General features: G+C 41.6%; 1 protein-coding gene across 1 annotated transcript; it reads left to right on the forward strand.

The window, feature by feature from the left end:
- The first annotated feature begins 15,804 nt into the window (after positions 1-15,804).
- Positions 15,805-18,811, forward strand: socs3a (suppressor of cytokine signaling 3a). The gene is made up of 2 exons (XM_006791394.3): positions 15,805-15,970; positions 16,474-18,811. Exon 2 carries the CDS (start codon positions 16,606-16,608, stop codon positions 17,221-17,223), a length of 618 nt encoding a protein of 205 aa, XP_006791457.1. The 5' UTR covers positions 15,805-15,970; positions 16,474-16,605; the 3' UTR covers positions 17,224-18,811.
- The last annotated feature ends 219 nt before the right edge of the window (positions 18,812-19,030 follow it).

Raw genomic sequence — 19,030 nt, forward strand, 5'->3', positions numbered from 1 at the left:
GGTCTGCATATTTCTTCCCTATTCTTTCCATCATGTTCAGCAGTCCATGTGTAATTTCACACAAGACCCTTCAAAGTAGTTTGGGTAAACATTTCAGCTGCAAAAACACAAGTTAAACAAATCAATCCCATCTAAATATTTGCAGGAAATGCTAAATTGTCCTCACGCATACGAGCTGTTTCTGAGTACACGGATTGATAAAGTTACATCTAAATTGTTTCTTCTCGGGCTTTAAAACATTTCGACTATCTACTTTAATTAAAGTTGAAACGTGTTTATCTGAACTGAAAACACAAAAAACAGAAGTTCTGTGATCTGTGGAAGATTAAAACCTTGTTGCTTTTTTTTCCTTTCAAACAAGCGATATCTAAAATCAAGGCTAAATAAAACTGTGCTTATTTGTTTGATATTTTCCTCTGGGCCATTGCCTGCAGTGTTTTGTGAAAACACGGGTACAAATTATGCAACAATTTCTTCCAGATGTGCGCTGAAGACAAAAAAAACACACAAAAATGACAGCAAGAGATTTGTAGCCCTGAATTCCTGCGTTGCACCAATGCATTCTGTTATTAAGTGCATTAGTGTATAATCAAAGTGGTTGGTAAATGGCCCCTGATCATCTTTGCATAGCCGCATTCAAGTAATATTTTGCACCCGTGCTGCGAAACAGGGTGATTTTTGAGAATTGCAGAGCCAGAGCGAGGAGGTGATCGTGACTGATGGGAAATGAGAGGCACGCTGCCGCTGAAAGAACAAAAAAGAGTGAAAAACTGAACGTGTGGTGGTTGCGAAGCGGCGGCAGAAGCAGGGAAGTCTTTGTTTTTTTGTTTTTTTTATTTCTGCACTCTTCTTCGCTTCTCGCATGTCTCACTCGAAGCCTGGTTAAGCAGAAACGTGAAAGGACGGTGACCTCATGCGTCTTCTTTTTGGTGGTTGACGTTGGAGTGTGCGTGACAAAAGGAAAGGTGATATTTTCTTCATTAGGAGTGGAGAAAGGAGTGGACGGGCTGTACTGAAAGAAGATCCCGGGAACAAACTGTATCCACAAATATTATTCAAAGCCAAATATTCTTAAAAAAAAACAAACAAGAAAAGCACGGTATAAATGGCATGGCTCAGTATGACATAGCCGACCTTTGTGCGCTGAAACACACACCGCTCGGCTGTGCTGTCACTTTAGGCTTGCTTGGTGGATTCACTTCTCTGTGGTTAAGCTGAGGAAGGAGGGGGAAGGTCTGGGCCTACTGCAGCTCTTATAGGCCAGGGAGAAGGATCCTCCGTCTTCTCAAGTAAGTGGAGACATGTGAGACCAGTAAGGCTCCAATTAGGCCCAGACTATTTCCCAGAAGCACTGGAATCCTCCCCCTGCCTCTCAGCCCACCTCGGTGGGAAAAGGGTGCACCCCACGGTGTCCGGACCTGACCTCAGCTGGCACGAAATGGGCCTTCTCTCGTAGTGGTTCATGCAAGCAAAGAATGTTACACATAGAAAGGCATGCGCATACAAACACTGTGTCACGCAAAGAGAGATGCAACACAGCCTTGTGGATGTTTTCACCCAAACCCATCCACAGCTGCACAGCATTTGCTCTGACTGCTCTCTTGGGCCTCAGGTTTGCATAAAATTACCAAGTCAACCCAAAACAGAAGAGTGTCGTTTGTCTGGGATTTTTTTTAAGCTGATCTAGTAAGTCTAAAAGTCATCATTCATGTTAAGCAGCATTGCTCTTCTACAATGGGAAGAACCTGATCTCAAATGGATAAAAAGAAAAAAAAAATCATGCTTGAGCAAACACAAATACACACATAGACAAAGCACGACACAGACAGGCTGGAGCCGTTTGCAGGTGGCAATTAAGCATGTTTTCAAATGCAGGATTGTGCAGCATTCAAGGTGCATGTACACTTTAGGTGCTGTGCTGACACATGTGTTGGTGGTTTCCTGGAAGAAAAGATCCTGCTCAGATCACTTTAGCAACCTCTCTGGTAAAGGACAATGAATATAACCTCAGGGCAGGATTTCTGAGAAAGGGAGTTAAAAGGAAGAGACAACAAAGACAAGACTCCCCCCCACACAACCCCCCCTCACACACACACACACACACCCTCAACTGTCTCTCCTCTGCCTGACATACCCCTATAACTATGCAAACAGCATATTTACTGTGCAGTGAGTTGTGCATAAGCTAGCTGTTGGGAGCACTGTTTAAAACAAGTGATGGTCAACAGCAGGAAAACATAGCTTGCATGGAACAAAAATACAGTTCACTTTCAAAGTGTTTGTGCATGCGTTTTTTATCTCAAGCATGCAATTGTGTACGTTTGAAAAGTTTCCTGCACACAAAAATCTCAGAAAACGTCTAATTAACGCCAACTGAAGGAGATCTGCGTTCCAGCTTAAGATACGTGACAAAAAACCTTTCTGATGAAATCAAAACAGCAGATATGTTCGCTTAAAATCGTTTGTGACCCTCTTCCTTCCTAACAGCTGCTTATTTTCCCTGAACAATATAGTTTTTCCCATACATTTTAAGGACGTCCTCTTTATTGCTGACATAGTGACCCAGTTGTGAGAGCTTGGAGGAAATAAAAAGTGCCCACAAACAGGTTCCTCTTAACAATCAACAAGCTGACAATGTCAGTGGTAGATTTATGATTTAGTTGTAAAGATCACTAAAGGAGGCGTAACTGATTAGTACCTGTAAGGAAAGTATGCTGATTGCAGTTACCGGCATTGTAGCTGAGAAATGAGACAGCCACTTGTCTTTGCACACAGTTGTGATATAGTGGAGTAGTTGAGGTTATACTCCTGTTTATGTCATAACAAAAACATCTCTAACTTATGTTTTGGTAACGAGTTCATTTACGTGTGAATTCTTTCCTTTGTAACTGGTAGCTCTGGATGGATGGATGGATACAGAGCGTTAAAGTGAACGCAAAACCTGTGCTGGAGCCATTTTTTTCCATTTCAGCTCTGCGCTGGGGTTTGCTGCTCTCCTCGCCTGTCGGTTTATAGAGCAGACTCTTGTCAAAGGGCTTGGCCTTTGTATCAGTGGGCTTTCTGCAGCGTATCACAGCCATTCAGCATCCTTTTGTGTTCAAGCACGGACTAATGGTTGTGACTGTTTCTTTTCTTTTTTTTTTCTTGAAAGCTTTCACATTTTCACATAAACTGAAACAGAGAGCAGAGGTGAGCAGCAAAGCCGCATCAGAGACTCAACACGACAGTGGGCTTAGCGTGGGCTTACAATTCTTGTGTGACGGAGGGGTTGGTTTTAATTTTGTGATTGACTTTTTTGAGTGCAAACTTTCATATATGCTTCCAGGGCAAAACAGAGAGCAGAGGAGAGCAGCAAAGCAGCGTTAGAGACTCTCGGCATAAAGTTTTACTCAGTATGAGTTAACAATGGTGGCATGGTTGAAATTGGATTACTGTTATTATTATTATCCATGCACCATCCAGTTTGTTACCCACCTGGAAACATTCAGCTGTCGGTGGCGCTGTCACTTGGTGTTCGCTCGCTCTGTGGTATAGTATCACTTCCTGTTCCTGCTCAAACACAGTGGTGTTTCTGAGTAGCTTATTTGCTTAGCAGTTTAATTAACAACTTCTAAATACATTCTTTTTTTCACAGTATAATCTTCACGTGCTTCATCCGAAGCACACTTTCTGTGTACTCACTACCTAATTTATAGCCAAAGTATTCACTCACTGTCACTCACTGTCTCTGTACTGTTTCGCTAGCTTAGCTCGTAGCCGACCCGTTAGCACCATGGCTACTTCACCTGTCCCTTCTGCACTTTCTTGCTCATTGTGTCAGATGTTTAGTTACTCCTCGGCCTCCTTTAGCGGTAATGATATCTGTAACAAATGTAGCATATTTGCAGCTCTGGAGGCCAGGATTACTGATCTGGAGACTCGGCTTCGCACCTTGCACTCACCCTTAGCTAGCCAGGCCCCTGTAGCTGGTGCAGCCGAAGATAGCGTAGGCCCCGCTAGCTGTTCCCCGGCAGACCCCAAGCAGCTGGGGAAAGGCTGGGTAACGGTGAGGAGGAAGCGTAGTCCTAAACAGAAGCCCCAGGTACACCACCAACCCGTTCATGTGTCTAACCGTTTTTCCCCACTCGGTGACACACCCGCTGGGGGTCAAACTCTGGTAATTGGTGATTCTGTTCTCAGACATGTGAAGCTAGAGACACCGGCAACCATAGTCAATTGTCTTCCAGGGGCCAGAGCAGGCGACATTGAAGGAAATTTAAAACTGCTGGCTAAGGGTAAACGTAAATTCAATAAAATCATAATTCACGTCGGCAGTAATGACACCCGGTTACGCCAATCGGAGGTCACTAAAATCAATATTGAATCGGTGTGCAACTTTGCCAAAACAATGTCGGACTCTGTAGTTTTCTCTGGTCCCCTCCCCAATCAGACCAGGAGTGACATGTTTAGCCGCATGTTCTCCTTAAATTGCTGGCTGTCTGAGTGGTGTCCCAGAAATGATGTGGGCTTCATAGATAATTGGCAAACCTTCTGGAGGAAACCTGGTCTTGTTAGGAGAGATGGCATCCATCCCACTTTGGATGGAGCAGCTCTCATTTCTAGAAATATCTACAAATTTATTAAACCCCTCAAAACATGACTATCCAGAGTTGGGACCAGGAAGCAGAGTTGCAGTCTTACACGCCTCTCTGCAGCTTCTCTCCTCCTGCTACCCCCCCAAAAACCCATCTCCATAGAGACTGTGTCTGCTTCCAAAAAGACAAAAAACAAACTAAAAACCAGCAACAAACAACTTAAACATTTACAAAGAAAGAACAATACAGTATCCACATCTGAACCAAAGAGTAAAACAGTGAAATGTGGATTATTAAATATTAGGTCTCTCTCTTCCAAGTCTCTGTTAGTACATGACTTAATAAATGATCAACAAATTGATTTACTCTGCCTTACAGAAACCTGGTTGCAGCAGGATGATTATGTTAGCTTAAATGAATCAACACCCCCGAGTCATTCTAACTACCAGAAATCTCGAAGCACAGGTCGAGGGGGCGGTGTGGCAGCAATTTTTCACACCAGTCTATTAATTAATGAAAGACCAAGACAGACTTTTAATTCATTTGAAAGCCTGATGCTTAACATTATCCACCCCAGCTGTGAAACTCAGAAACCAGTCTTACTTGTTATCATCTATCGTCCACCTGGGCCTTACACAGAGTTTCTGTCTGATTTCTCAGACTTTATATCTGATTTAGTTCTGAGCTCAGATAAAATAATTATTGTGGGTGATTTTAACATCCATGTAGATGCTAAAAATGACAGCCTCAACATGGCATTTAATCTGTTGTTAGACTCAATTGGTTTCTCTCAAAATGTAAAAGAACCCACCCACCACTTTAATCACACTCTAGATCTGGTTTTAACATATGGCATAGAAACTGAACATTTAACAGTGTTTCCTGAAAACCCTCTCCTGTCTGATCATTTCTTGATAAAATTTACATTTACAATAATTGATTACGCAGCAGTGGAGAGTGGACTTTATCAAAGTAGATGTCTTTCTGAAAGCGCTGTAACTAAGTTTAAGAATATAATCCAGCCACTGTTATCATCGTCAATGCCCTGTACCAACACAGAGCAGAGCAGCTATCTGAACGCTACCCCAACAGAGGTCGATTATCTTGTTAATAATTTCACCTCCTCACTACGTACGACTCTGGATACTGTAGCTCCAGTGAAAACTAAGGTCTCTAATCAGAAGTACATGACCCCGTGGTATAATTCTCAAACACGTACCCTCAAGCAGACGACTCGTAATCTGGAGAGGAAATGGCGTGTCACAAATTTAGAGGATCATCATTTAGCCTGGAGAAATAGTTTGTTGCTTTATAAGAAAGCCCTCCGCAAAGCCAGAACAGCTTACTATTCGTCACTGATTGAAGAAAATAAGAACAACCCCAGGTTTCTCTTCAGCACTGTAGCCAGGCTGACAAAAAGCCAGAGCTCTTTTGAGCCAACCATCCCTTTAACGTTAACTAGTGATGACTTCATGAACTTCTTCACAAATAAAATTTTTATCATTAGAGAAAAAATTACCAATAATCATCCCACAGATGTAATATTATCTACAGCTACTTGTAGTTCCATTGATGTTAAGTTAGACTCTTTTTTTCCAATCGATCTTTCTGAGTTAACGTCAATAATTACTTCCTCCAAACCATCAACGTGTCTTTTAGACCCCATTCCTACAAAACTGCTCAAAGAAGTTCTGCCATTGATTAATTCTTCGATCTTATATATGATCAACCTATCTCTAATAATCGGCTATGTACCACAGGCCTTCAAGGTGGCTGCAGTTAAACCTTTACTCAAAAAGCCATCTCTAGACCCAGCAGTCTTAGCTAATTATAGGCCAATCTCCAACCTTCCTTTCATATCAAAAATCCTTGAAAGAGTAGTTGTCAAACAGCTAACAGATCATCTGCAGAGGAATGGTTTATTTGAAGAGTTTCAGTCAGGTTTCAGAGCTCATCACAGCACAGAAACAGCTTTAGTGAAGGTTACAAATGATCTTCTTATGGCCTCTGACAGTGGACTCATCTCTGTGCTTGTCCTTCTTGACCTTAGTGCAGCATTCGATACTGTTGACCATAATATTCTATTAGAGCGATTAGAACATGCTGTAGGTATTACAGGTATTGCACTGCAGTGGTTTGTATCATATCTATCTAATAGACTCCAATTTGTGCATGTAAATGGAGAGTCCTCTTCACACACTGAGGTTAATTATGGAGTTCCACAGGGTTCAGTGCTAGGACCAATTCTGTTTACATTATACATGCTTCCCCTAGGCAGCATCATTAGAAGACATAGCATACATTTTCACTGCTATGCAGATGACACCCAGCTCTATCTGTCCATGAAGCCAGATAACACACACCAATTAGTTAAACTGCAGGAATGTCTTAAAGACATAAAGACTTGGATGGCCACTAACTTTCTGCTTCTCAACTCAGATAAAACTGAGGTCATTGTACTCGGCGCTGAAAAGCTTAGAAATTTGGTATCTAACCAGATTCTTACTCTGGATGGCATTACCTTGGCCTCCAGTAACACTGTGAGGAACCTTGGAGTCATTTTTGACCAGGATATGTCCTTCAACGCACATATTAAACAAATATGTAAGACTGCGTTCTTCCATTTGCGCAACATCTCTAAAATTAGAAATATCCTGTCTCAGAGTGACGCTGAAAAACTAGTTCATGCATTTATTACTTCCAGGCTGGACTACTGCAATTCATTATTATCAGGATGTCCAAAAAACTCACTGAAAAGCCTTCAGTTAATCCAAAATGCTGCAGCAAGAGTACTGACAGGGACTAGAAAGAGAGAGCATATTTCTCCTGTTTTGGCTTCCCTTCATTGGCTTCCTGTTAAATCCAGAATTGAATTCAAAATCCTGCTCCTCACATACAAGGTCTTAAATAATCAGGCCCCATCTTATCTTAATGACCTTGTAGTACCATATCACCCTATTAGAGCACTTCGCTCTCGCTCTGCAGGCCTACTTGTTGTTCCTAGAGTATTTAAAAGTAGAATGGGAGGGAGAGCCTTCAGTTTTCAGGCCCCTCTTCTGTGGAACCAGCTTCCAGTTTGGATTCGGGAGACAGACACTATCTCTACTTTTAAGATTAGGCTTAAAACTTTCCTTTTTGCTAAAGCATATAGTTAGGGCTGGACCAGGTGACCCTGAATCCTCCCTTAGTTATGCTGCAATAGATGTAGGCTGCCGGGGGATTCCCATGATGCATTGAGTTTTTCCTTTCCAGTCACCTTTCTCACTCACTATGTATTAACAGACCTCTCTGTATTGAATCATATCTGTTATTAATCTCTGTCTCTCTTCCACAGCATGTCTTTATCCTGTCTTCCTTCTCTCACCCCAACCGGTCGCAGCAGATGGCCGCCCCTCCCTGAGCCTGGTTCTGCCGGAGGTTTCTTCCTGTTAAAAGGGAGTTTTTCCTTCCCACTGTCGCCAAAGTGCTTGCTCATAGGGGGTCATATGATTGTTGGGCTTTTCTCTGTATCTATGAAGCGCCTTGAGGCGACATTTGTTGTGATTTGGCGCTATATAAATAAAATTGAATTGAATTGAATTGAATTCACATCAGCAGCCAGTTTAGAATCGCCAGTTAACCTAACATGCATGTATTTGGACTGTACCCATAGAGCAGGGCATCTAACATGCTGACGCTCAGAGTCTCTCGTTCTGGAGTATCCTTGGGCGACACACAGAACTATGAGTTGACCCCGGTGCATATATCAGAGTGCAAATGTTAACCAGTGCTAAGAGTGGTGCTTTGAGTGCTCAGCTGAGTAGGAGTAATACTTGCTAACACACAGCAATGGAGTAATGGAGAGGAGGAAAAAAAGACAGAAGGTTGTTTGTTTCAGTGGGAAAACAGGAATTTATGAAATTTTCTGCACATTCGTTGAACTGTGGGTGGATCTAATTCTGGGAAACTGAATATTTGTGTGAGTATGTGCGTGCACTGAGAAATAGAAGCACATTGTTTTTCTTCCCTACGAGTTTTGTGTCCAAATGAAATCTCCTGTAGATTACCTCATGTCGATTGAAGCGTATTGTATAAATTGCAGCCACAGGACTTCGAAGAACCTGAGATTAGAACTTCAGGAAACTGGGATAAGCTGGAGTAATTTCTGGAACCGGCAGATTGTTTGTTTACATGCTAGCGTATGTTTTGGAACAGGCTGTACCTTCCTTCCAAGATTTTTAGTTAAGAACAGGAAAATGAGGGGAAAGGAGGCGGTGGTTTGGAACAAGTCCAGAAGAATTTCCTGTCTATAGGGAGTGCCCGACTAGAAGAGGACAAAAGGAAATGCCTTGCAGAAAGAGAACGGGAAAGGTCTGGCGGTTGCAAAGCACTTTTCTGAACTCTAACTCAGGGCCGGTTAACACTTGTTCTTTTTTGTGATTAATGTCTTTGCTAATGAGTCAAAGGTTGCTGTATTTTAGGCACAGAGCCAGCGTAAAAAGTCCTTCTTTGTAAAATATGTCATCACAAAACATGTCTGAAATACGCAGGAAAGGCCATGCAGACAGGGCCTCCCTCTGTTAGGGCCTCTTGAAAACACTGAGCTGCTGTTTTCGGAGGCCGCAAACCTCAAAGTGTAGGAGTTGCATTTCTCTGATGCAGGGCAGCAAAAAACAGGATTATCGAGAAAACAGAACTGCAAAAGGAGAAGAAATGCATCTGTCCTGAGCTGTTGATTTATGACACACAAGGAAACAAACACTAGCAGATGATGATGGAGAAGATGAAAGAACGTTCCTCTAACACTAAAAGAGAGTCAGACAGGAACACACCTGCGCTAGGAACAATAGGCTCCATTCAATCCAGCGAATGGCATTTAGTCCATTTATAGTCTCATGATATGACTTCATTGTGTCTGCGGAGATCACGTGCAAGGTCAATGAGGTCTCACAGATATACGGAAATGTTTACAGATTCAGAGAATAGTTGGGATCAAAGCTTTCCTGCGTGTGACTGATATATCCCGAGAAGTATCCTCACATATCTGAGTCGGATCGTTTAGATTGTCCGGAATGACGTCAGTGAGTGCAAAATCCTCATTTGAGGTGAGGTTGATCTACAGTTTGAGAATATATTCCAGGTTAATCCCCTTTGATCCACTGAAATGTCCCTGTCCCGTCCCTAGTCCGTATCACAAGGATCCATCAGCACTTTTATCTCAACAGTAACCGCAAAACCTGTGTGTGAGCGTTGCACATATACCCGATAAATCCTTCCGGAAATATCGCGCTTACTGGCAAAGCATGGGATCAAATTACTACTACTGCGTTATAGAGGAAGTTTGCATTTCTGTGTTTGCATGTTGGTGCATTTGGATGAGCCCTACATCATTCTAGCATCTGCTTATAATAAATATCTGCATGCACGTGTGCGTGTGTTCCTTGAAGACAAGGGCGATCATGTGTGTTTTGGCAGCACGTCCCCTCAGTTGAGTGCATTTAAACAAGGTGTTCTCGGTTAACAGTATCCCTCAGCCAACCTGCTATTATGGCGCAGACAGATTTATTACCAGCTGCCTGAATGACATCAGCCAGCTATTTCTGGGATTTGTGGGAATCAAAGTCCATTTTGAAGATCCCGATTATGTCATTAGCTCCCTCTGTCCCCAAGCATTCGATACTGATAAAAGAATGGTGGCGGCAGAGGCAGATGAGCCAAGATAGGCGGACAGCGTCACATCAATCATATTATCTGCACCGATCTGAATGTTTTGAGGCAACCCATCACATCTGGACACTGGCCATTTCAAGCAACGCGCCACGTGTGCATTCTTCAGAGACAGCTCGTGGTCTGTGCATGGTTGTATGCCCTAACATACTTATGCAGTGGTCAAGGAGGTGCAGATTGTGAAACCCGATGTGATGTTTTTGTTTTGTTTTTTTCAGATTGTGTATTAGCTGTGCATCACTCATGCATTAAGTTATCTGAATGAAATCAGTGGAAAACACAGTTATTCTCCCAGAGCTGAGAGCTGGATGATTTATACGACTCAATATGTTGCCACCGCCTGACTTAACATAATGACAAAAACTGATATCTAAAAACCCAAATTTTTCATTTCATGGTGTGGTTGTGTGCCAGACTTTTAGGCCACTAAAAAAAAAAAAGTGCTCTTGTTACACTCTGGTTTTTAGATGGATTAAGCAAACAAAATAGAATGGGTTCATTAGTGAACTTTACAGGCATTGGTACACAGAGTTTGTTACTTTTGGACAGAGCCAGGAATTTCATTATGTAGCCGCATATTCAGGGCCTGATGCTCAAACTAAGTCCTGGCCAGAAATAAATAAGGATATTTCCCAAAATATTGAAACTATTCTTTAACAATAAATACACTTTTTTGCATTAGATTCGGCATGTTTGGCCTGTTATTGTTTGAAGTGAAGAATGGGATGTACTGGTATGGATCAGTTGTGAGAAAGCTTCACTTCTACCTACAAAAAACATCCAACCCAAAGCCGCTTTCTGTGGAAAATTATGTGGATCTAGGCGACAACTCTTGATGCCATTTGTCCATTTTCTTTCCTTTTCCTCCTTAATTTTGACAGTAATCAGAGGTAATGAATCACACAATCGCAGAGCCAACTCTTCCTGAATCAATTTTCGCTTATTATGCATCTTAGTGTCAGAAAAAGCCACTAATCCCAGGGGGTCTAAGATTTGTATGACTTATATGATTTAAAGATCTCAGGAATCTTGTAGGAGCTCCATCCTTACTGGAAATTTTTTAAAATGACTATTTGCATATTTCAGATTGAACTGAAACAGATCAGCTGAAACACTCAGTTTATTTAAATCCAGGTTGAAGACTCACCTATTCTCAGCTGCATTTGAATAAAGCACCAAATCCACACTTTTAAGCTTAAATTTCAAAACTTATATTTTAACTACTGATTTTATCTACTGGTTTTTTTTTTAATCAATTTTAAATCATGCTTTTTATTGTTTTTGTTTTTTAATGTCTCTGTAAAGCACTTTGAATCACCTTGTTGTTGAATTGTGCTATATAAATAAACTTGCCTTGCCTTGCCTTGAACTGATCACAACAGCACTCCTCCCTTTGTCTCACGACGATGGCAGATAAGAAAACAAACCCGCGTCTGGAAAAATGAGGCCAACAGTGAACATGCAAATGCAAGTATATTCCACTTCCTCTTCCTCATCTAGAAGGAAGAAGAATAATTGGCATTTATACGGAAATGGACCATAGTGTGTTGTAATGTAAATATTGCAACACTGCTTGGACTGAATAAGTTTGCTGGTCGTTTGCTTGCAGTCGTTAATTGAAAATAATTTATTCATGAAGCTTTCCCAGCAATTTAATAAGCCTAACATTAACACTTTGTCCAGAGACAATAATCTATGCACTGGGTGCATAACATGATTAAAGAGTTTTGTTTATCTCCCATGGTAGTGCTGTCAAACATTGCAATGATAGTTTTAGTGTGAAGAGTAAATTAATAGCGCTATGTTCTGCTTTTAGCCCTTCCCAGAAGGCAGCTATGACATTTATAAATAGACACCATGTGATACTAAGCAAGGAATGCTGCCTGTGCCAAAACGTGACACCCAATATCGGTGCCAGCTTTCACAACTTTACAGATCATCAAGTGGGAATCAACCACTTATTAAAAAAAAAAAAAACCCTGCATGTTTAATCACCCGTGCACAGAGAAATACAGTAAACTATGTACCGGCAGTATGCATATTAAATAAAAGAGAAAAAAATCTGCACAGTCTGATTGTCTGTGAGCTTTGAATGGAGGGTGTGTTTTCATTTTTGGAATTTTATTTAAAAAAAATTTCTTTTTCCTGAAAAAAAACGTTTTACTTCTCATGTAGTGTCGTCAGTTCTCATTAAGAGGAAAGAGTAAATATTAATAAGAAAGCACTCGTCTCTGTCAAAATACAGGAACACTTCTGCAACAGAAGAGTTGCGCAATCAGAGTGATGAATGGTATTCGTAGTGCGCATGAACAGAATATCCCCAAGTGTTTCCCGGACTAACCTCGTATGTCGTGAAAGACAACTCCACAATGGTTACAGTAAACACAAAATACATGGATATGTTTTCATCAACATATACTAGGACATATAAATTTGAAGGAGAAGAAGAAGAAGCAGAAGAGTAGCTTGTGAAAAACAGTGTTGCCATCGGCGTTTTTGTGGCATTCTCAGCTGCGGTGGTCATGCATAAGACTTCCCATAATTTACAGAAGCACAAAGAACGACATTGACAGCGACACTGTAAGAAAGACACTGAAAAAGTTACCAGGAAATCATTACTGAATGATTGGTAATAACACAGAAGTTGCCCTGCCCAATCAAAAAAAGGAAGTTTTACAGTAATTTAGCTCCAAATGGCGGTAAGTGGACAAATAGAAACAGGGGAAATAGGCAGGTAGAGATACAAAGTGCCATTGTTCATTCATCATAAAGACTAACACATTTTAGACTGACAGGCATACCAGGAATCTACCATATTATCTTAGTTCATCAGTGTCTAGCGGTTCTACGGGAACTTTTGAGGATTACCTTTTACAGTCCTTCCTTTCGTGAAATACAATGTCTGTGGAAGTTAGCGCATTAGGAAATAACGATTTTATTCTGGCTCTTCTGTGTATAATAGGATTTTAAAAGGAAAAAACAAAAGAAAAACACTGTTACCAGTATTGTTGACTCAACTGGAATTCAGGATCAGTGCATTCAGCTGTGCAAACACAAAAATAAAAAAATAAAAAATACAAATTGCAGTGTTTTTCAAAAGGTCTTCCTCTCAAGTGAAACTCTGCTAAACCAAGCAGCTCCAAAATATTTTGTTGAATAATATTTTTTTGCTTTTCGCCGCCCTTTCCAGTTGATAGGTCTGCTATTTTGCCCTCATCCCCAGTGGGTTTACGGGAACCATGAGCTAGGGTAAATTTCCGAGTCAGTCTGGGAAAACCTAAACAGCTGTCTCTTTTTTTCTCCCTAACCAGTGGTTTATAGCTAAAAGCTAGCATCCGCTGCCATGTGATGCCTTGTCTAATCCACTTAGAACTAATTCTAAGAAGAACTACACAGAAAATTTGGTTGTTGTTGATGTATTTGTTTGTCAGTAGACAGCGCTCATGCATTTGAACCTTTAAATATGAACAAATGCTCATTTTTGGTGTAGTATTTTCATTCGCTAAGACTACTATAAATATAACCCAGGGAATGGCACACACACATGCACACACACACACACACTTAGCCTAAAAAACCAAATGTGTCATTGCCAAACCTTCCAGCCACAGATGTTTAACCGGAGTCCCACAGTGTGCTACAGCAACAGGGAAGAAAGCTGCCTCAGCTACAGGTCACTTGGTTCGCCTGCCACCTTGACTGACAAATGTATGCACAGCCTCAGTTTATTGTAATCGACCTGTAAAATTACAGCACACACATTAAACAGCCAAGTCAGCATCTCATAATAGTGTGCATAATTGTTCCTGTTGAGCACTGGGGAGGCAGGTTCTTTTTCCCAGCTTCAGTCAGCTTACTAGGTCATTTTTGTTCCAGTCATTCCTAGTATGGACCCTGGGGAGCCTTTGAATACCAAATTGATGCTTTACATTGATGACACCATAGTTTTTCTGGAAACAAGCACACTGTTACAGGGCTATCCTAGTGATCCCCTCCCATCCTGCTTGCCCGTATTAGACAGCACCTGACTCACCTCTGTGGACACAGCTGGTCTTAACAAAGGCCATCAGGCACTCTGGTGTCACTCTGTTTCCCTCAAGCTCCCCCTCTTGTCCTGAAGTTTGTTAAAAAAAAACAGAGAAAGATTTGGGTTTTTTTTCTCTTTATTTCTATGGATTCCAGCTTGTGTTGAGAAATGTCAAATTCCTGTACGATTCCATGGCCCTGCCTAATAGATCTCAGCATTAATGAGTAAGCTGGACACAGATCCTGACATAAAAAAACAGCCTGGGGTTAATCTACAGCAGAACAACCAGCTGAAGCTGAAGGTCATAGCTGAGTCAACAGGGAACAAGATGAGGTGGACAGTGTGAGCACTCTATCAGTCACGATTTACCAAAGATAGGCATTTCCACAACTGAACAACTGACTTCTGATGAATTAAAAAAAAAAGTCCTTGTTTAACAGTTCTACAAACTGGCTTATAACACTCATTCAAAGTGTCTCTAAAAACATATTTTAAACATTTATTTTATAATCTGCCTTTACACCCGTTTTTATTCATGTGTACCCACCGAAAAGGGGGCAAATAAACAATTGCAAAGGCACTTTTTCAGCTGAAAAACAGCAGCACAGTCTCTGTAGAGAAGCATGTTGTAATGGCTCATATTAATGAGGGTATACCTCTGCTCCAGACCCTACTTGGACATATACAGTCAGGAAAATTGGTAAAATGGAATTAATACGTGTATAAAGACAGCTTAACATAGGACTTAAACTGCTCTATTTGATGTCCAATATTATACAGACTATGCAGGTGTAGCTTCAAGATAATAATAAATACCTTACAAATGATCACCGTGTTACATTAAAGCATATCAAGGTTTATAAGAGAGCGCTCAAATATCTCAGGGCGCTCATTAAAAGTGCACAAACGCAAACGGGAAAACTGTTAAAACATCTGATGACAAGAAGTAAACAATAACCCGCTGCCCTTGGAAACCAGCTGTTGCCGGTTGAGAAATAAAATCAAGTTTCCCAAAATCTGTCGCCCTCTATGGGAAGGCAGCGATGAGCATTCAACCCTCTGTTTCTATGAATTTCTCAGAAACCGATTGCACAAAGCGTGGCAGCTGAATCATTACCTCACGCTAATCACTAAAAGAGGAAGAGGAACTTTTAATAGGAAAAAAATGACTACATAGCCAAATATAGATTTATGGTCATCGTCAATAAGCATCGAGGCTCGAAATCTACAATCAAGTTAAAAGTTTTGTGTGAACAAAGACACAGAGGTGCAGGAGGAGCGCTTGGAACTCCTCACTAACTTCATTTGGAGGAACATCAGCGGGGGGAGGGGGGGCAGTGCGCTTCTCATAGCAGGAATCCTTTAAAAAAAATAAACACACGCTTCCTGTCAATCTGCCAGGAGAGCAGCTTTACTGGAAGTGAGGGGGCGGGGTCTCAAGACTCAGCCTCGTCTGTATAAAAGGTTCCCTGCTCTCTGAGAGGCGCACTCAGCTTGTTACGCACAGAGACGGCTCTTTACTAACCTGCCAAAAAGAAAAGGCAAGACAAAAAAAAACTTTAAAGTTTTTTTCTCAAACACCCCAAAAGGAGGCAGGACAACTCACTATCCGAGCAAGCATTTGGATTTAACTTAAAAGAGCGACTTTGGAGAAACATCACAGGTACGGACCAGTCTCTTTTCTCATTTTTTGCACTCTCTCTCTGTAGCATAAAATCCTTATTATATAACCAGAATGTATAAGTGTATAATTCATGTCAAGGGTGTTTAACTAACTGAGGCAAACTGTTTAGAGAAGCCGACCGTGGCATGTAAATTGCGCAATGAATATTATGCTGTCTTTACTGGAACTGACCGTGGTGCCTCAATCCCGAGGGCAGATTACACACACATACGCACATACACACTCATACACAAAGTTTCCCCGAAACGGCTGGAAGTTAGCTGAAGGATATTAGTCAAACAGGGAGAGCAGAGTAAGGCTGGGTAGCCCCAAAGTTTTAAACATGACATACAGTTATGGAAGGAAAAAAAAGTTTCCAGTAGTGCCTTTGGGAGTTTTAAGAGTATTCAAGTTGAATTTGTAGTTAAAGTTTAAATCAGAATTTTAATGTCTGTGTCACAAAAACTGAGTTTTAACCCAAGCCTCTTCTTTCTTTTCTTCAGGTGTTTCACTCAGGCAAAAGCTGAAAACAGACCGCTTCTTGCCTACTCAAACAACCCTCTCCACCTCACCTCGTCTCTCGTCTGTGCGGCACCCGGTGCTCCTCAAGCTGCCAAGAAAGCGGGCATAGCGCCATGGTAACTCACAGCAAGTTTGACTCCGCGATGAGTAGCAGCCCCTTGGACTCCAAAATGCGGCTGTCTTACCATTACAAAACTTTCACCTCGAAAACTCAGTATCAGATGGTCCTGTCCACTTTTCAAAAGCTCCAGGAGAGTGGCTTCTACTGGAGCACCATCACCGGCAAGGAGGCCAATGCCATGCTGGCGTCCGAGAAAGTGGGCACGTTTCTGATCCGTGACAGCGCTGACCACCGACACCTTTTCACCCTCAGTGTCAAGACGGCCTCGGGCACCAAGAACCTTCGCATCCAATATGACTCAAACTCTTTTTACCTGCAAACTGACCCTAAGAACGTTCAGTCTGTTCCCCACTTTGACTGCGTTCTCAAGCTGGTTCATTTCTACATGGCTCAGAATAAAGGGAACATTCAAAGTGGGAATATCTACTACATTTACTGCAGTGGGCAGAAGATCCCTCTGGAGCTCATCCGACCTCTCTCCTGCTGCATGTCCACTTTGCAGCACCTGTGCAGGAAAACCGTCAATGGACATTTGAACATTTCTTCCAAAAGAGACCAACTTCCTCATAATTTGAAGGACTTCCTCCAGGAGTATGACGCTCCTATCTAGTGGCATTTGACTGATCCCTGTGTTAAGAGTGTAATGGAAAAAACCTGGTTGGTTTCAGAGCACCTATACACAGTCGGGAGCTGCATTTGAGGAGTAATGAAGCAGTAGAGTCGACAGAATCGAGCCCAGGACTGAGCTTGTGAAGGAGGACCACATGTGTACTGACAAGATGTGTGTTGTTCTTAAGAAAGACATTTAAAAAGACACTGGATTGAGGACCAATCCACAAAGAGGGCCAAGAGAGCGAGAGCACTGCTGTGATCTGGTGGCACGAAAGAGAGATAACACCGCTATCTTCGTCTGCCTCACTGATGACGTGAAACTTAGTGAAAACCGAAGTGAGGTTCACAGCCAGCTGTCTACAGTGCAGTGACACATAGGTTCCCTCTGCCACCGCTGCTGCTGCTAACCAGTGTACTGTGAGGCTGTTTAGCTCACACATCAGCCTTAGAAAACGATCCACCAATTACAGCTGGACTGGCTTTGTTACTGGATGAGAATCTTGGATGTGTTAGCATCCTGGGATTTCCAGTGTTCGCTGGAAATCCACAGACGATAAATGGAAAAAGCCAGAGTACAAATAAATGGACACTGATTGGTTTTCTGGGTTTATTTGTGCAACAGCTTGTGTGGGATGTATAAAGAATGGAAAATGTGGACATTTATATTTTTGATTTAGAGAAAATGTTTACGCCAAATTTTGCCAGAACAAGACCGCAGTTTGTTGGAAGGTCAACAAGACTGAATCCTCAGAGATTTTACTTGAGAAAGGAGCACCACTGCCAAGTTAAGCAAATACAAAGACACCCTTTTATTGGCTGAACGGTGTCTTAGTATTTGTGGCACAGGCAGGATCATTACTGCATTCAAATGAATGTCAACATCATTTTCCTTAAAACCATGAGCTAAAATGAAATGGTTGATCTTTTTGTGTGTGTGTGCGCTTGTATGCGCCGTCTTTCATAAAGATGTATTTTTTGCCAGCCCAACCACTTGCTGGGGATGCTTGAAGATAATTGAGAAGTTTGACGAAGCAAGCAGACTGATACAACTTTGCACTTATTTATATGTGTACAAACGTTTCACTAATTTATAATAAAGAGTGATATTTTTTTCTAAAAACTGACATCTCATTGTTTTATTTTACTTTGCCTGTGTGTGGATGGGGAGTTGTGGTGGACACAAAGCTGACATGACATGCCTGGATCTTTAACTTAGGGTTACATACACATGTAGTTTACTTTTCTTGCCACATAATTCAGGTCACAAGATTTCTGCTCATGATTTCCACTTAGAGTTTACCAAGCACCACCTTTAACCGAGATGGGAAACCACAGCTCTATATCTGACACTATTTTTTTTTCTTTTCTTTTTTGATGTATTAAACACAAAGATATAAAAGGCGTTATACTTTCTCTTTTAAAAGATTAGCTTCCCCAGAAGACAGCATGCTTGGTTTGAACTTCAAACAAAAAAGTTATTTCTGAGTGTTATTTCCTAAGAGTATTTCTTCCTCTAACTGAGAAGCTGCCACACACAAAATACTCCAGAACTGTATAACAATCTAGTCTTCTAGAGAAGTACAGCCGGCGTCCTTTATTCTTGTGTGACTCACTGGATTCTTTGTAGGTGTTAGTGTGACTTAACACGCTCGCACATGCACAGACATAATGATGCCGCAGTCTGCTTATAACATGAACGGATCTGATGAGTGTTCGTGTTCTCTGTCTGGTTCTCAGAAATGCTCAACACCCTGCGCACAAATGTATAAATAAGTCAACACGCGAGGTTTAGTTTAGTACAGAGA

Source organism: Neolamprologus brichardi, chromosome 4 (genome assembly GCF_056152115.1).
Source record: "Neolamprologus brichardi isolate AB-2024 chromosome 4, ASM5615211v1, whole genome shotgun sequence".
Lineage (NCBI taxonomy): Eukaryota > Metazoa > Chordata > Actinopteri > Cichliformes > Cichlidae > Neolamprologus > Neolamprologus brichardi.